Source organism: Equus przewalskii, chromosome 18 (genome assembly GCF_037783145.1).
Source record: "Equus przewalskii isolate Varuska chromosome 18, EquPr2, whole genome shotgun sequence".
NCBI classification, from domain to species: Eukaryota; Metazoa; Chordata; class Mammalia; order Perissodactyla; family Equidae; genus Equus; species Equus przewalskii.
The window spans coordinates 47,192,301-47,212,091 of record NC_091848.1 but is presented as its reverse complement, the minus strand read 5'-3'; the positions used below and the strand labels follow the sequence as shown (position 1 = coordinate 47,212,091).

At 34.9% G+C, this 19,791-nt stretch overlaps 1 protein-coding gene across 14 annotated transcripts in view; it reads right to left on the bottom strand.

Moving 5' to 3' along the window:
- SLC9C1 (solute carrier family 9 member C1) overlaps positions 1 to 19,791 on the bottom strand; it is a 94,481-nt gene that overhangs the window by 14,321 nt on the left and 60,369 nt on the right. For all 14 annotated transcript variants that reach the window (XM_070582690.1, XM_070582698.1, XM_070582696.1 and 11 more), the window contains 5 exons: positions 13,759 to 13,954; positions 10,025 to 10,210; positions 8,774 to 8,923; positions 7,378 to 7,429; positions 5,991 to 6,139 (listed from right to left, as the gene is read on the bottom strand). In XM_070582690.1, coding sequence (XP_070438791.1) covers positions 5,991 to 6,139; positions 7,378 to 7,429; positions 8,774 to 8,923; positions 10,025 to 10,210; positions 13,759 to 13,954 — 733 coding nt within the window. The remainder of the gene's footprint in view (positions 1 to 5,990; positions 6,140 to 7,377; positions 7,430 to 8,773; positions 8,924 to 10,024; positions 10,211 to 13,758; positions 13,955 to 19,791) is intronic.

Below are 19,791 nucleotides of genomic sequence, written 5' to 3'. Positions count from 1 at the left end.
CGTTTTAGCCATATATACACCCATTTCTTTCTATTTTTGGTTTTTGATGGTGTTATGTCTAAAAGCATGGGCTCTAGAATCAGAATTCCCGCATTAGAATACTGTCTCCTTACTTACTAGTTGTCTGAACTTGGGGCAGGTTACTTAATCACTCTGTGCCTCAGTTTCCTCCCTTATGAAATAAGGACAATAATAGTACTCAAGTCATAGGGTTGCTGTGAGGATCAAGTGAATACAGATTTACTATTATTGTTTTTTATGCTTTTGTTATTCTCCTCTTTGCATTATTTTACCATGGTCTTTTGAGGTTTTCCTCTAGTGTTTTACATTTTTTCTCCAGTGAAGATGCCCCTTTTCACAGGTCTTCCTGCTATAGTCAGGTGAAATTACAGCCTGGACCCATTAAACTGCAAAATAAGCATTAATCTAAAAATAATCTCCATTGATGGTGGCGAGTTTGTTTATTCGCACAAGGCACACAAGCATTGTGTGGTAATGGACTAACCTACAGAAGTATGGGCCAGACTATCTGTATCTTCAGGATGCTATTCTGGATACCTAGGGAAATTGTGGCAGCCGGGGGGCTTGGGACACCATATATCAGGACAAAATCCTCTTTAAACATTTATTTTACTTGTTACACAAGTGATATATGAGAACGTTTCTAAGTGAAAGTTTCAATCACTATGAAAAATATAAATAAAATGAATAAGGCTCCCATTATCCTCCTTCTCTCCTTACTACTGTTTCCTCCAGATGCAAACAATGTTAAGAGTTTCATATATTTTTGTCTAGATTTCTTTTTAAAATAGTACATAGATATAATGTGTAATATATCTTGGTGAATTTTTTCATGTCAGTACATATAGATTTTTCTTGTTAATTTACATGTAATGTTCATTTGCATGGATGTATCACAATTTACATAATCATTCACAATTTGATGGACGTGTAAGTTGTTTATAACATGTTTAAACATATATCTTTGTTTACTTTTAAGTATCTGTACATTTCTACATGTGTAATTGTGGTTTAAAGGGTGTGCATTTTTAAAGTTTTCATTTGCTAAAACTGCCCTCTAGAATGGCTATGCTCATTGGCATTTCATTCTGCCATATTTGTCTATTTTCTTATAACCTCATTAGCATTGAACATTGACAGTTTTTTCCATTATTGCTCATTTAATGGGCAAAATATGGTAGCTATTAATACTTCAGTTTCTATTTCTTTGGTTACTAGAGATGTCAAATATCTTTTCAAACATTCATTGGCAAATTTTCTTATAGTGTCTGTGAAAAGCCTGTTTCGTATTCTTTTCTCATTTTCTATTGCATTTTTTGTCTTTTTTCTCTTGATTTGTGGGAAGTTTTTAGGTATTATTGCTATCACTATTTTGTCTGTCATTTTTGTTACAAATATCTTCCACGCTGTGCCTCACTTCTTAACTTGTTTGTAATATATGTCAACACATGAGGTTTTAAATTGTATGCTGGATTATCTACTAATCCTTTCACTAATGACATCTGGGTTTTGTGAACAGTTTAATAAAACTTTTCCCACATCAACAATATAAAGATATTCTCTATATTTGATTATAACATTTGTACAATTTTTATGTTTAAATCATCATTACATCTGGATGGTTTTCTTTCCTGGTACAGTGTGAAGTATGGCCCTAATGCTATTTTTTCCATATGAACTTTGAATGTCTCAGCATCATTTATTGAATAAGCTATCATTTTTCCTAATTTGCAATGTCACGTTTACATATAGTAGATCACTGTGTATTTAGATCTGCTACTGGATTCAAGCCTGTTCCATTGATGTATTTTTTCCTAATTCTATTCTAATTCCATGTTATTTGATTATTATGGATTTGTAGCGTGTCTTACTACCTAGTAGGGTAAACATTGCCTCACTGTTTTTTTCCCTCATATTTTCATTTGTGGTAAAATACACAAAATATAAAACTTACAATCTTAACCATTTTTAAGTGAACAGTTCACGTGTTAAGTACATTCACATAGTGCAGCCAACAGCACTATTCATTTCCAGAAGGCTTGTCATCTTGCGAAACTGAAACTCTATACCCATTAAACAATAATTCCCCATTCTTCCCTCCCTGCAGGTCTTGGCAACCACTATTCTACTTTCTGTCTTTAAGATTTTTACTGCTCTAAGTACCTCACACAAATGGAATCATACCATATTTGTCTTTTTGTGATCGTCTTATTTCACTTAGTATAATGTCCTCAAGGTTCATCTGTGCTGCAGTATATGTCAGAATTTCCTTCCTTTTTAAGGCTGAATAATATTCTATTGTATATTCCACATTTTGCTTACCCATTCTTCCATCAATGAACATTCAGGTTGCTTCCTTGTTTTAGCTCTTGTGAACAATGCTGCTATAAACATGGGTATACAAATATCTCTTTGAGATCTTGCTTTTCAATTTTTTAAAGTATATTCTCAGAAGTGGAATTGCTGGCTGTTATGGTAGTTCTATTTTTAATTTTCCGAGGAAGTGCCATACTGTTTTCTACCGTGGCTATACCATTTTACATTCCCACCAACAGTGCACCAGGGTTTTTGTTTTTGTTCTTTTGTAATAGCCATCCCAACTGGCATCATGGTGTCTCTCATTGTAGTTTTGATTTGCATTTCCTTAATGATTAGTAAATGATTAGTGATGTTAAGCATCTTTTCATGTGCTTATTGGTCATTTGCATATCTTCTTTGGAGAAATATCTATCCAAGATCTTTGCCTATTTTCGAATTGGGCTGTTTGGTTTTTGTTGTTGAGTTTTAGTTCTCTCTATATTTTGGATATTAATTCCTTCTCAGATACATGCTTTGCAAATATTTTCTCCCACCCTGTGGATTGCCTTTTTATTCTGTTGATAGTGTCTTTTGATGCACATGAGACACCTCATGTGCATTTTAAAACATTTTTTAATTTTCATAAAGTGCAATTTGTCATTTCCAAGAAATCATTGCCAAATCCAGTGTCATGAAGTTTTTGCCCTATGTTTTCTTCTAAGAGTTTTAGTTTTAGGTCTTACATTTAGGTCACGGATTCACTTTAAAATTAATTTTTGTATATGGTGTTAGGTAAGGATCCAACTTCTTTCTTTTGCATGTGGATATCCAGTTTTCCCAGAAATAGCATGTAGTTGGATTGCATCTTTTTTTAAATTTTTATTTATTTTCTTTTTATTGAGGTCATAATTGGATCATACTTTTTAACCATTATGCCAATCTTTGTGTTTTGATTGGAGAGTTTAATCCATTTACCTTTAATTAATTACTGATTAGGAACCATTTACTTCTGTTGTTTTACCATTTTTTTCTACATGCCTTATAGTTTTTTTGTCCCTCATTCCCTGCATTATTATCTTCTTCTATACTTAGTTGATTTTTTGTAGTGAAACATTTAAATTCCTTTCTCATTTATTTTTGTGTATATTCTTTAGTTCTTTTCTTTTTGGCTACCATGGAGATTACATTTAACATTCTAGAGTATAACACTCTAATTTGACTTTATACCAGCTTACCTTCCACAACATAAAAAACTCTACTCCTTTTATAACTCCATTCTCACCCCTTTCAGTTGTTGCTGTCACAAAATTACATCTTCATACATTATGTGTCCAAAAACGTAAACAAATAATTTTTTAAATGCATTAGTCTCTTAAATTATGCAGAAAACAAAATGTGGAGTTACAAGCCCAAGTAATAATAATACTAATTTTTAGACTAATAACTGTTTTTTGAAAATGTATTAGTCTCAAATCATGCAGACAACAAAAGTGAGTTACACACCATTATTAGAATAATGCCTCGGGTGGTGAACATGATGTAATGTATACAGAATTCGAAATATGATGTACATCCGAAAAAAACAAAAATTAAAAAAAAATTAAAAAAAAGAATAATGTCAGCTTTTATAATTGCCTATATATATACCTTTACTGAGATCTTTATTTCTTCATATGGATTTGAGTTATTGCCTAGTGTTCTTTCTTAAAGATTGGCACCCGGGCTAACAACTGTTGCCGATCTTTTTTTTTTTTCTGCTTTATCTCCCCAAACCCCACCATACACAGTTGTGTATCTTAGTTGCAGTTCCTTCTAGTTGTGTGAGTTATTGTCTAGTGTTCTTTCATTTCAATCTGCAGGACTCCTTTTAGCATTTCTTTCAGGGCAGGTCTAGTGGTAATGAATTCCCTCAGCTTTTGTTTATCTGGGAATGTCTTAATTTATTCCTCACTTCTGAAGGACAGTTTTGCTGGATATGGGATTCTTGGCTGACATTTTTTCCCTTTCAGTACTTTGAATATAGCAGCCCATTTACTTCTGGTCTCCAAAGTTTCTGATGAGAAATCTGCTTATAATCTTGTTGAAGATAACTTGTATGTGATGAGTTGGTTCTCTCTTGCTGATTTCAAAATTCTGTCTCTGTCTTTCAATGGTTTGATTATAACATGTCTTAATATGGATCTCTTTGAGTTCATCCTACTTGGAGTTGACTGAGCTTCTTGAATGTTAATATTCATGTCTTTCATCCTATTTGGGACATTTTCAGCCACTATTTCTTCAAATATTCTCTCTGTCCCTTTCTCTCTCTCTTCTCCTTTTGGGACTCCCACAATGCATGTGTTGGTCCAGTTGATGGTGTTCCACAGGTCCCTTAGACTCCGTTCTCTTTTCTTCAGTTTTTCTTTTTGTTCCTCAGATGTGATAATTTTCATTGTCCTAACTTCAAGGTGACTGATTCTTTCTTCTGTTCGCTCAAATATGCCCTTCATTTCTTGCCACATGGGTATTATATATTTTATGTTAAGTTCATACTTAACGATTTAGAGTTTTTAACTGCTATTGTGAATAGAATATTTGTCTACATTTTCTTTAATTGGGGAAGAATTTTGAATATTGATCTTGTTTCTGGATATGCTATTAAATTATCTTATTAATTCTACAGCTTTTAAGTTAATTCCTTAGAATTTCAAATTAAACAATAAATAAGTAATAACAATTTTCTTCTCTTTCCAAAATTTCTAGCTCTCGAGTTCCTTTCTTTCCTTCTTGATTTGGCTAAGGCCTCCAGCACAGAATTCAAGACTTGGAAGGACACTGTTCATTCTTCTTTTGTTCCTGAATTTAATAGGAATACTTCTAAATGTTTTGCCATCCAATACAATGTTTGCTTCAGATTTTTAATAAATACTTTTTATCCAGTTAATATTCTCTTATTAACCTTGTAAGATTTCTTTGAACATTCTGATTGAAGGCTGAATTTTATCAAATTGTTTTTCTTCTTTGGTCTATTAATAAGTGAGCTATTTAGCTATTTTGGGAGATAAAACTTTCTTAGTCATAGTATGTTATGCTTTTAATATATTGCCAGATTCAATTAGCTACTATTATGTTAAGAAGTTTTATATATGTAGTCACAAATATAATAGCTTTATGGAGTTTTTTTTTCTTACAGTATTCTGAATTTGGGGAATAAATTTTGCACTTACAGAATGAGTTGGGATGCTCTCTATCTTTTCACATGTCATGGTACTATTTAAAGAACTTAGAGAAACGAAATGTAGTCAATTCTTACCCTATAGTTGAACCCTATAGTTCTTATACATTATGGTTTTTATGGGAAAAGTTGTTTCAGTGTCACAGATAATTCCCAGGAACATATTGATACCTGCTCTAACCTAGGCTGAAGAATAGTTTCATCATACCCTTGATTTGGGAGGAAAGCATAGAAAGAGGTGGTCCCTCATTGTGGTAAGAAATGAAAGAGAAGTTGACCACTGGAGCTTCAGGAAGGAATCTCTCTATGATGGGTGCTTTTCTTTAGACAATTATTTTAAGTTAGATATTCACATCTTAGGGATGGCCTATATACAAAAGAGCCAAATGTAGGTCTGAGGATCATGAATGACCATATATCAAGTAAATATATTTGCTTTGAAAATATTCTATCTTACCTTATTAATTTCAGAGCCTTCACTTTTATGAATAATTCCTTTTAACCTGAAAACTCTAACGATTTCTCTAGCCAAACTGAGCATGACAAGAATCTCCTCCTTTGTTTTCATAGTGACAACAATTTCTGGGTGATCATACTCTAAGTAGCCTGCAAAACCACGAAATATTTTCAGAAGAAATAAGGACATTGTTTAAATATTTCAAGTGCACATTATGCTAATATTTCTGTTCTAAACCCATGGAGTAAAACCCTCAACACAGGGAATGGTATCTCCCCCTGATGAGGCCTCTGCAATCAATCATCATTCACTAGTAGTTGCAGAGTCCCGCCTGCCATTTTCTTGTTAGCAGCTCATACCTATGCCTTAGCTCATGAGGGACAGACAACTCTAGTCCTAGCATTAACAATTATGCTGATCCACTTGCACTGGACACCGTGAGGCTCTTCTGGGCTCTAGGTCTGGAGTTCATGTTCAACTTTTCTATTCTGTTTAAATCAGGATTTTTGACTACTGACTGTGTGCTTAGATACGGCTTCTGATTAAGTCCTTTCACTCAGCCTGGGTCATTGTCCATCTACCCTGCCTGTATATCTAGATAACTCTTCCATCTCCCTGTTTTATCTGGATTACTGAATGTCCATGAGAGTTTCATCCACTTAGATTTTACACTTGCCTTTTTGTTGGTCAGGACCTCTTGTCTGGCTTGACAACTACATGCCATGCAAGATCTCTCGAGTTTGGCCTCATACCCAGGCTTGCTGTATCCTTTTGCTGCCCACCAGTTGGGACCAAATCCTCTTCTCCTCACACATGAACATTATACTACAGGAATTTGTCTGTCCCACTCCTGGGATTTGTCCTGCACTGAGAGCATGACCTGGCATGACTCAGAGAATAGGCTGTTGTCATGTTTGGGCATTGAACCTCCCAGGAGTCATAACAGAGATTTTGTGAGACTCTGTTCTGATTTCAACTCATTATAAAGCTTAAGTCCTCAGATGGCAGCTCTGTGGCAACTGGAAGGAAAAAGTAACTTCTTTCCTGTGTTGTGCAGAAAGGTATGTATACTTCTGGTATGAAAGAAAATAGAATTTATAAGGTGATAATAACGTGTAATCATGGCATGCTAATGTGTTTTCTTTAAACAGAAATTAAAAGCCCTTCACTGTGGTATAAGGCAGAGAGAATAAGTGTGGAGAGATAAAATTACATTATGCCCATCCAGCCAAAGATATGATCATGTGGATTGTTGAAGTTATTCACTTTATTATTAATGGTAAGTAGGTTTCCTCAGAGAGCAGTTTAGTTATCAAAACCATTGCCTCTCTGAAGTAGTGATAATAAGAGATGGTCATGCTGAATCTTTAGGGTGAGAGATACCTACCTAGTTCTTTCATAGCATGTCCTGTATTCCTCGTTAGCCTGCTTAATAACATCTACGGAACAAAAGAAGCGTTATCCCCATTGGAAAACAAACTCTCAAAAAAGGCCTTTACATTTGCATCTGATTGATTTTTAACCCAAATTAAGAACTTTAAAGAAAAATATGATGGAGAGCCTTTCAGAAATTAGAATTAAATTTTGTGCAGTGAATTTAATTTTGCTCCAGCAAGAGTGATGGAGAGGATATGTGGTATTAACTAGGCTGATTCTGAGAAGCCTGAAGGTGAGTCATATATTTTTCCTTAAAGTAACTTGCTTTAGGATGCTATCGATTCCAAAAAATGTGAGAATTGTAGATACTTTCCCATTCAACTTTATGAGAACCCCCAAATTTGGGAAACAGGGGCAGCTGCACCTTAAGTGAGGTAAGAGGTTTGGCCAAGCTGTGTAAGAGCAAAAATGAGGACTAAAACTGAGCAAAATCCTAGAGATTCAAATCATTTTGTATTTCCTATTGTGTACCCTCAGATTTCAGTGCTAAAAATGAGTGGTTAGAAAAGGTAACAAAATTCAGGAAAATAGCTTGAAAGTTACAGGTAGTGAAAAGAGGAAAGATACTGCTTTTTGTGTTCTCCTTTACATATTGAATGTTCAATTTTCTCAACTCCAAAGCTTTGGGCATGTAAAATATAGCACTCAAATGTTCTAAATTTCCTTGAAAGGTAAATATTTAATTCCATAGCTGACAAACTTGTGGCTATGTATCAGTGTTAATCTGCCTCAACGGAGAAAATAAGAAATAAAATCTGGAACTTAGGCCCTAGAATTCCCTTTGCTGTTTACCATCTATGTGACTTTCAGCCTAAATCATTTAATGTCTCTTGGCTTCATTTTTTTCATCTGCAGAAATAAGGGAATCCAACAACTTTTCCCTCTAGATGACTTATTGTTACTTCTCCCCATTTGCCAGATCCCCATCCTTTACTTCTGTTACTATTTACTGTGGGAAAATCAGGAATAGAGAGAGACAGAAGGAGCCTGCAGGAATTATGAGGAACCTCTGTTTGTTCAACATTGCCTTCACTTCTGATCCTCCAATATTTCCTATTTAATGCATCTGTAGCTTGACCGATCCTGGAATTTGCATGAAGAGGAGATGACCATTGCACATGTATTTCATGATAGCTTCCAAGAGCCTTGTAACTTCCTAGTCACAGACATTTCAGTAAGGAGGCATTTGAGTAATCTAAACGTAGATTAGTTTAAGCTTTTACAAAAATTACTTAGCAAACCAGGAGTCAAAGACCACATCTACATAAATAGACAGAAGACATTATAGGGGCAATGGAGGGGTGAAAGGAATAAATACTCTTCTTAGTATTTAAGGTTTTCCTCACCTTTTTAACCTGTTTAGAACTTGCAATCTGATCAATTATAGTCATTATGTCTGCTTCACCTTGGACATATCCTTTTAGTATAGCATACCTAAAGGACAGCTGATGACTCATCTTTTTATCTATTATTTGCAGCAACTTTGGTGTTACAAGCTGAAAAAACAGGGCTATTATTTAATATAAATTGTACAAATGTTAGTTGATTATATGTTGATTAGTCTAAATTAAAATAGACAGTAAGATGAAATGGCATGCCCTCAACAGTAACTATAGTAACCCGTCAGGGTTCTTAGTTATTTTATTCATGTTATCTTTATAACTTCATGGCTTCAGCTATTTCCCTATAACTAATAATGTTGGGCACCTATGTGAAGTTATGACTTTATTCTTTACTTATTTCCCTTATAGAGAATTAGATTCTATTTTCAACTGCTTTAAATACTTGGAAAACAATGTGATTAATCTGTGCTTAGGTCATAAAATGGCTGTCTATAAAGTACTGCCACTTTTACCTGCTAAATCTCCTCCTAAACTTCCTACTAGATGGTTCATTTGGGTTAGAACCTGCCATACTCAGACTCCATGTTTGACCCCACAATTAACTTCTTGTTGTTCCTTTGCTGAGATTTCTGTCTACAGGTTATCTGTTACCAGAGTGCACTCCCCTAACTTCAGCAGAATTGGCTATTCCTATGTTTTCCAATCTATGCTTCACAATCTCTATACTCATATAGAAAACAAATAATTACCCATCATGCTTGTTATAGAAAGATGTATTAGACAAAGGTCATTTTTGATACTTCAATTTTATAATACAAATTTATATAATACAAAACGTATATTTTGTGGTTTCTTGATTTGTATAAATGTGTACTATTTGCTTTATCACAATGAATGGTTTGTATGTGTGTTTGTTTTGTTGATTTCCATCTTTTATTCCAGGTATCTGTAAGAATAAACATTACTTTGGGGTTAATCTTTATTTACACTAATATGGAACGTTTCATGTGCTCTCTATTCAAAGGGAAAGCTGTGATGAGTATTTCTATACTTTTATAAGCTAAATAAATTCTAATATAATTTGGATATTCATAATATGTTACAAAACTTAATTTGTCAAAGGGATCTAAAATTTAAAATATAAACATCAGCCCAACAGAGAGTGGAAGCCATAAAACTATAAACTGGTTTTAGTCCATATCTCACGAAGCAGTCAAGAGAAATTTGAAATTACACAATTTAACAGTTCTTTACCTTCAAAATGCGTAGTATGCGAAAAAGCCGAACAATTTTTATAAAGACCATGGTTTGAATCAAATCAAAAGTATAATCAATGGAGTTTGTCTCAATAAGTATTACGTCTATGATGCCAACTATTGTAATTGCTAATTCAAATAGGTTCCAGGTATGTGAAACATATTTCTTCCTCATTGCTGCTATCTGTTGATTTAAAAAGAAATTATATTATCTTGTTTGTTTTTGTTTTACTACAGCATTTTCTCCAATAACTAAAACATCACTTAGTTAGGTTTTTCTCTGATCTACCTTAAGACTCCACTTGTCTGAAATACTTGTAAGTGATCATAGTAATTTGAAATAAATGGTTAACATATTGAAGCATCTATTCCAAGGGAGAAAATATTCAAAATATCTACTAGTTTATGATCATTCATTCATTCATTCCTTCTTTATCTCAAAAAACTTTCATTGAAAACCTACTTATAGCTAAGAGAGCGGGAGATGTCAAAGATGATTGTGGATTTCAGCCTGGGAAATTAGTTTTCCAGTGGAACTTTGAAGGAAAAGTAGGTTCAGAGAAGATATATGTGTTTCGAATATGCTGTTTGAGATGTTGGCACAGTATTTTGTTAAAGAGATCCAGTCATCAGTTGTCTATATGGTGTGAGGCTCTGGATAAAATCTGAGCTGGAGATAGGAATTTGGGAGTCATTAGACCATGGATGGCAGTAGATACCAGCGAAGTGCACAAGATAGCATGACCTATGAGGCTCTTTATTATTTAATTCACATCTATGTTTCTTGTCTCATTTCCCACATCCTCCACACAAATTTGACACCTCTCCAATCTCCACCCTGACCAACATATCCCTAAACTTCTGTCATTGGGCATGATGCTCCTTGCATGTGTCACAGTGTTGCCTCTAAGTTTTCCCTTGTTTCTGTTGCCCATTATGCTACGTATTCACGTATTTATTCTCTAGTTTGACTCCTATTCATTATTCAAAATTCAACTCATGCATCTGCTTTCCTCAAAAGTCTTTCTCCTCTGACCCTACTATTCTGTGTAAAAACCTCTTGTTTTTTCTTATAACACCCTGTGCGTTTCTCTATTATAATGTTTAAGATACTGATTTTTAATTTTGATTAATTTGTTTTCCTTTAGCAGCTTGGTCCCCCTACCCCCTATGATTCAAAGAATGTGTAGGAGACAGACATATTCATGCCCCAGGGAAAGCCTATGCTCCATTATAAATTAAGAAATTGCCACGTTTATTAACAGACTCTTGTGTGTTTAGTGGTAGAGAGTCATTTCTCTTGAGTCTGCTCACATTTGGCTGGGCTGAGGAAATTCAGTGTCTGAATCTAGGAAGTAGAAGACCAGATCCTGGTCTTGTGAGGTCCTGCCCAAGTCACTGTTTAGCCTCTTGTAGACGTCTCATTTCCTTCTTATGGAAACAGAGTATATAGGTTGGGTCATTCTCTTAGGAACTTGAAAAAACAGGTATAAAAGTTAAGACTTTATCCAGATACCAAATATTCAGAAACATGAAGGAGTATTCTGGAGGTCACTAGAATAGAGTCACAGGAGAGGAAGAGCCTGGCATAAAAGGATAGCGTAGACTTCAAAGGAAGAGGGATTTGTTGAATATAAGGTTGTCAAAGAATGGCTGAAGTTCAGGTAATGCCAGCCTCTGGCTCTCGGATGCAGAAGAGTGATTACCCTTCCTCTGGGAAAGTTTCAAAAAACCCATTCCTCTAATAGGTTAAGGAATGTTTTGGGAAAATGTTGAAAATACAAGTATGGAATTCTAAGGCAGCACTGTATATTAGAAAGAACACAGAGTTGGCCCCACGGCCAAGCGGTTAAGCTCGCGCTCTGCTTTGGTGGCCTAGGGTTTTGCCAGTTTGGACCGTGGGCACAGACATGACACCACTTATCAGGCCATGCTGAGGCAGTGTCCCACACAGCACAACCAAAAGGACCACAACTAGAATATACAACTATGTACTGAGGGGCTTTGGGGAGAAGAAGAAAGAAAACAAAACATTGGCAACAGATATTAGCTGAGGTGCCAATCTACAAAAAAAAAAAAGAACACAAACTTTGAAGGACTGGATTCCAACTTTACTATTCATTAGCTGTGTGACCTTAGACAAGTTACACAACTTATCAGAGACTCAGGTCCCTCATCTATAAAATGCAAGGCATAAACACAATGGATATTTAAAAAGGCACAGTACACAGAGGGCAGAACTGAACTAAATAGTAAAGAGAGTGAAGGAAATGATAAGTGAAGGCGAGTTTGCAGATTGAGCAGTGAGGATGAATCTTGACTTAAGTAGAAGGGAGAGTCAAGAATGGGATCGCACAGTTGAGAACATCCTTTCAGCTATGAAGTGTGATGACACCTCTGCAGTCCAGTTCTGCTGTCTTAAGTGGGCCTGATTGAATGAAGCGGTGGCTGTGATGGCTATGACAGCAGCTTACATTTGGCAAAGTACAAAGAATAATAGAGCTAGAGGGATCTTCATCTATCATTTAGGCCAACCCTGACATTTTCTAGAAGAACAAATGGAGGTTGGGAAAAGATCAGTAACTTGATAAACAGCTAACAGTTTGTCAGAGAAAAACAAAACCAGAGCCAAGTCTCCTGACTCCTGTTCAGTGCTCTTTCTACTATAGCATGTATTACATGATTTCTTTCCTTTTTTTTTTGTTTTTTGGTGAGAAAGAAGGGCCCTAAGCTAACATTCGGTGCCAATTTTCCTCTTTTTGCTTGAGGAAGATTGTCCCTGAGCTAACATCTGTGCCAATCTTCCTCTATTTTGTATGTGGGATGCTGCCACAGCATGGCTTGATGATGGTGTCTAGGTCAGCAACCAGGATCCAAACCCGCGAATCCTGGGCTGCTGAAGTGGAGTGCGTGAACTTAACCACTATGCCACTGGGCTGGCCTCCATATTAAATGATTTTAGGGAACACCTCACTAACCCTAATTGTCTTTTTTTTACTCTTAGTTATATGAAATCTCCTATGGTCTTTCCAACTAACTTGGAATTTTTTTACGTACAGTGTGATTGAATGTAAATCCATCCCCACCTTCCAATATCATGGCTCAGCAGTAGCATTTAAATTTTCCAGTAAAGATTTGAAATTCATTTATTTTGTCCAAATATAAGATTTAAATTCATCTATTTAAATCTTTTTGCTAAAAATATTTTATATTACAACTTGTTGAACCATATGACACAATATTATCAGTTTGTGAGTGTATATTTTCATTATTTAACAACTACGCTTATATTGGACTTAAAAAATCAAATTATGAAATGATTTCAAATATAATTGAATACCCAGTAATCTACCTATCCAACAGTATATCTGTCTAGTACAAAAATAATGAAATGACCAACCACGTACTCACCACCCTGCTAAGTTTAAGAACACTGCCAACACCTTTGAAACTCACTCTAGGTCCCTTTGACACACACCATTTTAAAATTTGTTTCTGCAAATACAAACTCAGTCCTTAAAGTATATATATTTTCTATTGATTTACCCTAAGAAATCATCATTAAAAATTAAAGCTTGTTTGAGAAGTGAGGGAGAATTTCATACACTCCTTTAGAAAACTGTCTGTAGCTAATGTTGAAAAATGAAGTTGGGAAATCTTCCTCTTAGAAAAATAACACATTCACACACACACACACACACACACACACACACACACACACAGTTAGATTACCTTAAGTAGGGCCTCCAGGATATAAAATGCAAGAAAAGAGTAGTTAGAATGTCTTAATTCCTGCTCGTAGATAGTATTTAACCCGGGTATCCAAGAAATTATAATAGGAAACAAATTCATTAGTATCACAAGGTATCCAACGTACTCGAATTCATCAGTAAATACTATTTTATGGCATATACGAAGAAAGAAATGTCTGTAAAAAAAGAGAGAGTTTTATCTGATAAAAGAATCACATTGGATTATTTTTATCATATGCTCAGTTCTGTTCTAATCATCAATAGCTACAGAGCCCAGCTTAATTCTGGGAAGTTGTCATCATTACCTAAAATTTCTGGCATCCTACTTCAGACACTGTCCTACTAATTTCCTCCTCTGAGAAGGGAACCTTCCTACACTGCTGGTGGGAGTGCAAACTGGTGCAGCCACTATGGAAAACAGTATGGAGTTTCCTCAGAAAATTAAAAATAGATTTACGGCATGATACAGCTATTTTACCACTGGGTATTTATCCAAAGAACTTGAAAACAGAAATGCATAAAGTTACATGCACCCTGATGTTCACCGTAGCATAATTCACAATAGCCGAGACTTGGAAGCAACCTAGGTGCCCATCAAGGGACGAATGGATAAAGAAGATGTGGTATTTATACACAATGGAATACTACTCAGCCATAAGAAATGATGGAATCTGCCCATTTGTGACAACATAGATGGACCTTGAGGGTATTATGTTAAGTGAGATGAGTCAGAGGAAGAAAGTCAAATACCGTATGATCTCACTCATAAGCAGAAGACAAAAACGACAAACAAACACATAGCAACAGAAGATTGGATTGGTAGTTACCAGGGAAGGGGGAGGGAGGAGAGCAAAAGAGGTGATTAGGCACATGTGTACGGTGATGGATGGTAATTAGTCTTTGGGTGGTGAATGTGAAGTAATCTACATGGAATTCGAAATAGATTACGATGTACACCTGAAATTTATGCAATGTTATAAACCAATGTTAATGCAATAAAAAAAATAATAAAATAAAAAATTAAAAATAAAAGGATTGGTTTACCAAATAAAAAAAATACAAAAAAGTTAAAAAATAAATAAATAAAATAAAATACATAAGCCAACGGGATGTGATGGCTTCTCAGTGGAAAAAAAAAATCCTCCTTTGCTAAATGTCTTGAAGCTGGTTTCTCCTCTTTCTTTCTCACATTCTTCACCTCTCATTCATTTTTACTTTTACTTTTAATAGAAATACTTTTGGTCACAAGACAGGGATAATTCAAGCTGGAAATATTAAAAAAAAACAAAACAAAACAAAGGGAATCTCTCCCACCTTCCAATAATTTCACTTCTCAAGGATGACTACTATTAACAATTTGAATATTGTTCCAATTTTTTTAATATCATCACTATCTATAAACACAAAATAAGTTATATCATACATATTGTCTTGTAAGTTTTTTTTTCTCTTAATAGTTATCACGAGCATCTTTCCTTGTCAAGGCATAAAATCTGGAACAGATCTGAGGATGTGTGGTAGCAGAACAGTGTGGGTCCACATTTTATCAAAAAATTTAAATTAATGAATATGCTTTAAAAAATAGTTTTCATACCAAGTATGCTAGAGAGTGGAATTGTAGATGAGAGGATTTTTACGTTAAGCATTTTAATTTTATTTTTTAAATATTCAAGTAGTACAATCACGGATTATTATTGGTAAAACTCAAATGAAGCGATTACTCAATTACAGGTTGACGATTGGGTAAGTGCTCAGTCGCTTTCCCATTCTCAGAGGTAGATCTGTGTTATGTATGATCCAAAAATTTTACAACTTGGGCCTTATTTAAGAAGAAGGTGAAACTATGAATACATAGATGATCCTGTCATCAAATTGCCAGGGACCTCCAAGGCCTCAGGCAGTGCCCAGGTGAGAGAGAAGCCACAGAGTGTAGGCCTTGTTGACTGCACAGTAACACAGCCTCTGCCCTTCTCAGTCCTCTCTCCAGACTGCTTTTCTTTTCTTTCTTTTATCTTTATTTCAGCTCTATTGAGGTATAACTGACATATAAAATTGTAGATATTTAAAGTGTACAACATGGTGGTTTGATATACATACAGATTGTGAGAACATTCCCCACACCTAGTTAATGAACACATCCATTACCTCACATAATTATCTTTTTTGGAGGGTGAGACCATTTACATTCTACTCTCTTAGCAAATTTCAATTATACAATACAGTGTTATCAGCTATAGTCACCAGGCTGTACATTAGATCCTCACACCATACTCAGGTTATAGCTGAACGCTTGTAACCTTTTACCAAACTGTACCAATATATATAATATATTCTTTATCTGTTCATCCATTGATGTACGCTTAGGTTATGTCCATATCTTGGCTATTGTGAATAATCCTGCAATGAAGAAGAGAGTGCAGATATCTCTTTGATATCCTGCTCTTATTTCCTTTGGATATATACCCAGAAGTGGGATTGCTGAATCATATGGTAGTCCTATTTTTAATTTTTGAAGAACCTCCATACTGTGTTCCATAGTGGCTGCACCAATTTACATTCCCACCAACAGTGCACATGGGTTCCATTTTCTCCACATCCATCCTCACCAACATTTATTATCTTTTGTCCTTTTGAGGGTAGGCATTCTAACAGGTGTGAGGTGATAGCTCCTTGTGGTTTTGATTTGCCTTTCTCTGATAGTGATGTTAAGCACCTTTTCACGTATCCGTTGACCATTTGTATGTCTCCTTTGGAAAACTGTGTATTTAGTTCCTCTGTTCATTTTTAAAATCATAATGCTTGTTTTTTTTGGCTGTTGAGTTGCATGAGTTCTTGAAATATTTTGGATATTAACCCCTTATCATATATATGAATTGCAAATATTTTCTCCCGTTCCATAGGTTGCCTTTTCATTTGTTGACGGTTTCCTTTGCTGTGCAGAAGCTTGTTAGTTTGATGTAGTCGCACTGGATTTTTGTTTTTGTTGCCTTTGCTTTTGGTGTCAAATCCAAAAAGTCATTGTAAAGACAGATATCAAGGAGCTTACCCCCATGTTTTTTCTAGTTTTATGGTGTCAGGTCTTATGTTCAAGTCTTTACTCTATTTTGAGTTGACTTTTGTGTATGGTGTAAAATAGTGGTCTAGTTTCATTCCTTTGCATGTGGCTGTGCAGTTTCCCCAACACCATTTATTGAAGAGACTATCATTTTCCTATTGTGTAGTCTAGGCTCCTTTGTCATAAATTAATTGACCATACATTCATGGTTTTATTTCTGGGTTCTCTATTTTGTTCCATTGACCTGTGTGTCTGTTTTTATGCCAACGCCTACTATTTGATTACTACAACTTTGTAATATAGTTTAAAACCAACAAGTGTGATACCTCCAGTTTGTTCTTCTTTCTCAGAATTGCTTTGGTTATTCAGGGTCTTTTGTAGTTCCGTACAAGTTTTTGGATTTTTAAAAATTTTTGTAAAAAATGTCATTGGAAGTTTGATAGGGATTGCATTGAATCTGTAGATTGTTTTGGGTAATTGGATATTTTAACAAAATTAGTTCTTCTGATCTATGAGCACAGAATATCTTTCCATTTATTTGTGTCTTCTTCAGTTTCTCTCATCAATGTCTTATAGTATTCAGTGTACAGGTCTTTCACCTCCCTGGTTAGATTTATTCCTAGATAGTTTACTCTTTCTGATGCAATTTTAAATGGGATTGTTTGCTTAGCTTCTGTTTCTGCTAGTTTGTTATTAGTGTATAGAAATGTTACTGATTTTTCTATATCGATTTTGTATCCTGTGACTTTACTGAATTTGTTTATTAGTTCTAACAGGTTTTGATGGAGGCTTTAGGGCTGTCTATATATAATATTATGTCATCTGCAAATAGAGACAGTTTTACTTCTTCCTTTCTGATTCGGTTGCCTTTTATTTCTTTTTCTTGTCTAATTGCTCTGGCTAGGACTTCCGCTACTATGTTGAATAAGGTGGTGAGAGTAGGCATCCTTGTCTTCTTCCTGATCTTAGAGGAAAAACTGTCAGCTTCTCATCCTTGAGTATGATGTTAGCTGTGGGCTTGCCATACATAGCCTTTATTATGTTTAGGTACATTCCCTCTATACCCAGTTTGTTGAGAATTTTTATCATGCATGATGTTGAATTTTGTCAAATGCTTCTTCTGCATCTATTGAGATGATCATATGATTTTTATTCTCATTTTCTTAACGTGGTGTATAACATTAATTGATTTGAGGATGGTGAACCATCCTTACATCCCTGGAATAAATTCCACTTGATCATGGTATATGACCATTTAAATGTATTATTGAATTTGGTCTGTTAATATTTTATTGAGGATTTTTGCATCTAGGGATATTGGCCTATAATTTTATTTTCTTGTAATGTCCTTGTTTGGTTTTGGTATCAGGGTAATGCTCACCTTGTAAAACAGGTATGGGTGTATTCCTTCCTCTTGTATTTTTTGGAAGAGTCTGAGAAGGATTGATATTAATTTTTCATTAAATGTTTGATAGAAGCCTCCAGTGGAGCCTTCTGGTCCTAGGCTTATTTCTTGGGAGGTTTATTATTACTGATTCTATATATTTACTAGTAATTGACCTGTTGAAATTTTCTATTTCTTCCTGAATCAGAGTTGGAAGTTGTATGGTCTAGGAATTTGTACATTTCTTCTGGCTTGTCCAGTTTGTTGGTGCATAATTTTTCACAGTAGTCTCTTATGATTCTTTGCATTTGTGTAGTATCAATTGTAATATCTCCTCCTTCATTTCTATTTGTATTTGTTTGAGTCTTCTCTCTCTTTTCTTGATAAGCCTAGCTAAAGGTGTGTGTATTTTGTTTATCTTTTCAAGAAAACAGCTCTTAGTTTCATTGATCTTTTCTATTGTCTTTTTAGTCTCTACTTTGTTTATTTCCACTCTGATCTTTGTTATTTCCTTCTTTCTACTACCTTTGGGCTTAATTTGTCCTTTTCTAGTTCGTTGAACTGTAAAGTTAGGTTATTTATTTGAGATCTTTCTTGCTTCTTAATGTAGGTGTTTATTGCTATGAACTTCCCTCTTAGAACTGTTTTTGCTTCATTCCATAACTTTTGATGTGTTGTAGTTTTTTTTAAAGATTGGCACCTGAGCTAACAACTATTGCCAATCTTTTTTTCTGCTTTTTCTCCCCAAATCTCCCCAGTACATAGCTGCATATATATTTTTTAGTTTTGGGTCCTTCTAGTTGTGTCATGTGGGATGCCGCCTCAGCATGGCCTGAGGAGGCCCGCACCCGGGATCTGAAGCGGTGAAACTCTGGGCCACCAAAGCGGAGTTCGCGAACTTAACCACTTGGCCACAGGGCTGACCCCTGGTGTGTTGTATTTTCATTTTCATTTTTCTCAAGATATTTTTTTATTCTCCTTTTGATTTATTCTTTGACCCATTGGTTATTTAGTAGCATGTTGTTTAATCTCCACATATTTGTGAGTTTTCCAGTTTTCTCTTTGTACTTGATTTCTAATTTCATATCATTTTAGTCAGAAAAGATGTTTCATATCATTTCAATCTTCTTAAATTTATTAAGACTTGTTTTGTGGCTTAGCATATGATCTGTTCTCTGTGCACTTGAGAAGAAAGTGTATGTTCTGCTGCTGTTGGATGAGATGTTTTGTAAATATCTGTTAGGTCCATCTGGTCTAAACTGTAGTTTAGATCTGATGTTTCCTCATTGATTTTCTGTCCAGGTGATCTACCCATTGTTTAAAGTGGGGTGTTGAAGTGCCCTACAATATTGTTTTGCTGTCTATTTCTCCCTCTAGATCTGCTAATATTTGCTTTATATATTTAGGTGCTCCTGTGTTGGGTGAATAATATTTACAAATGTTATATTCTCTCATTGGATTGACCCCTTTATCATTATATAATTGTATATAATGATATAATTATGTCATGATAGCATCATATAATTATTTGTCTCATTACAGTCTTTGTCATAAAGTCTATTTTGTCTGATACT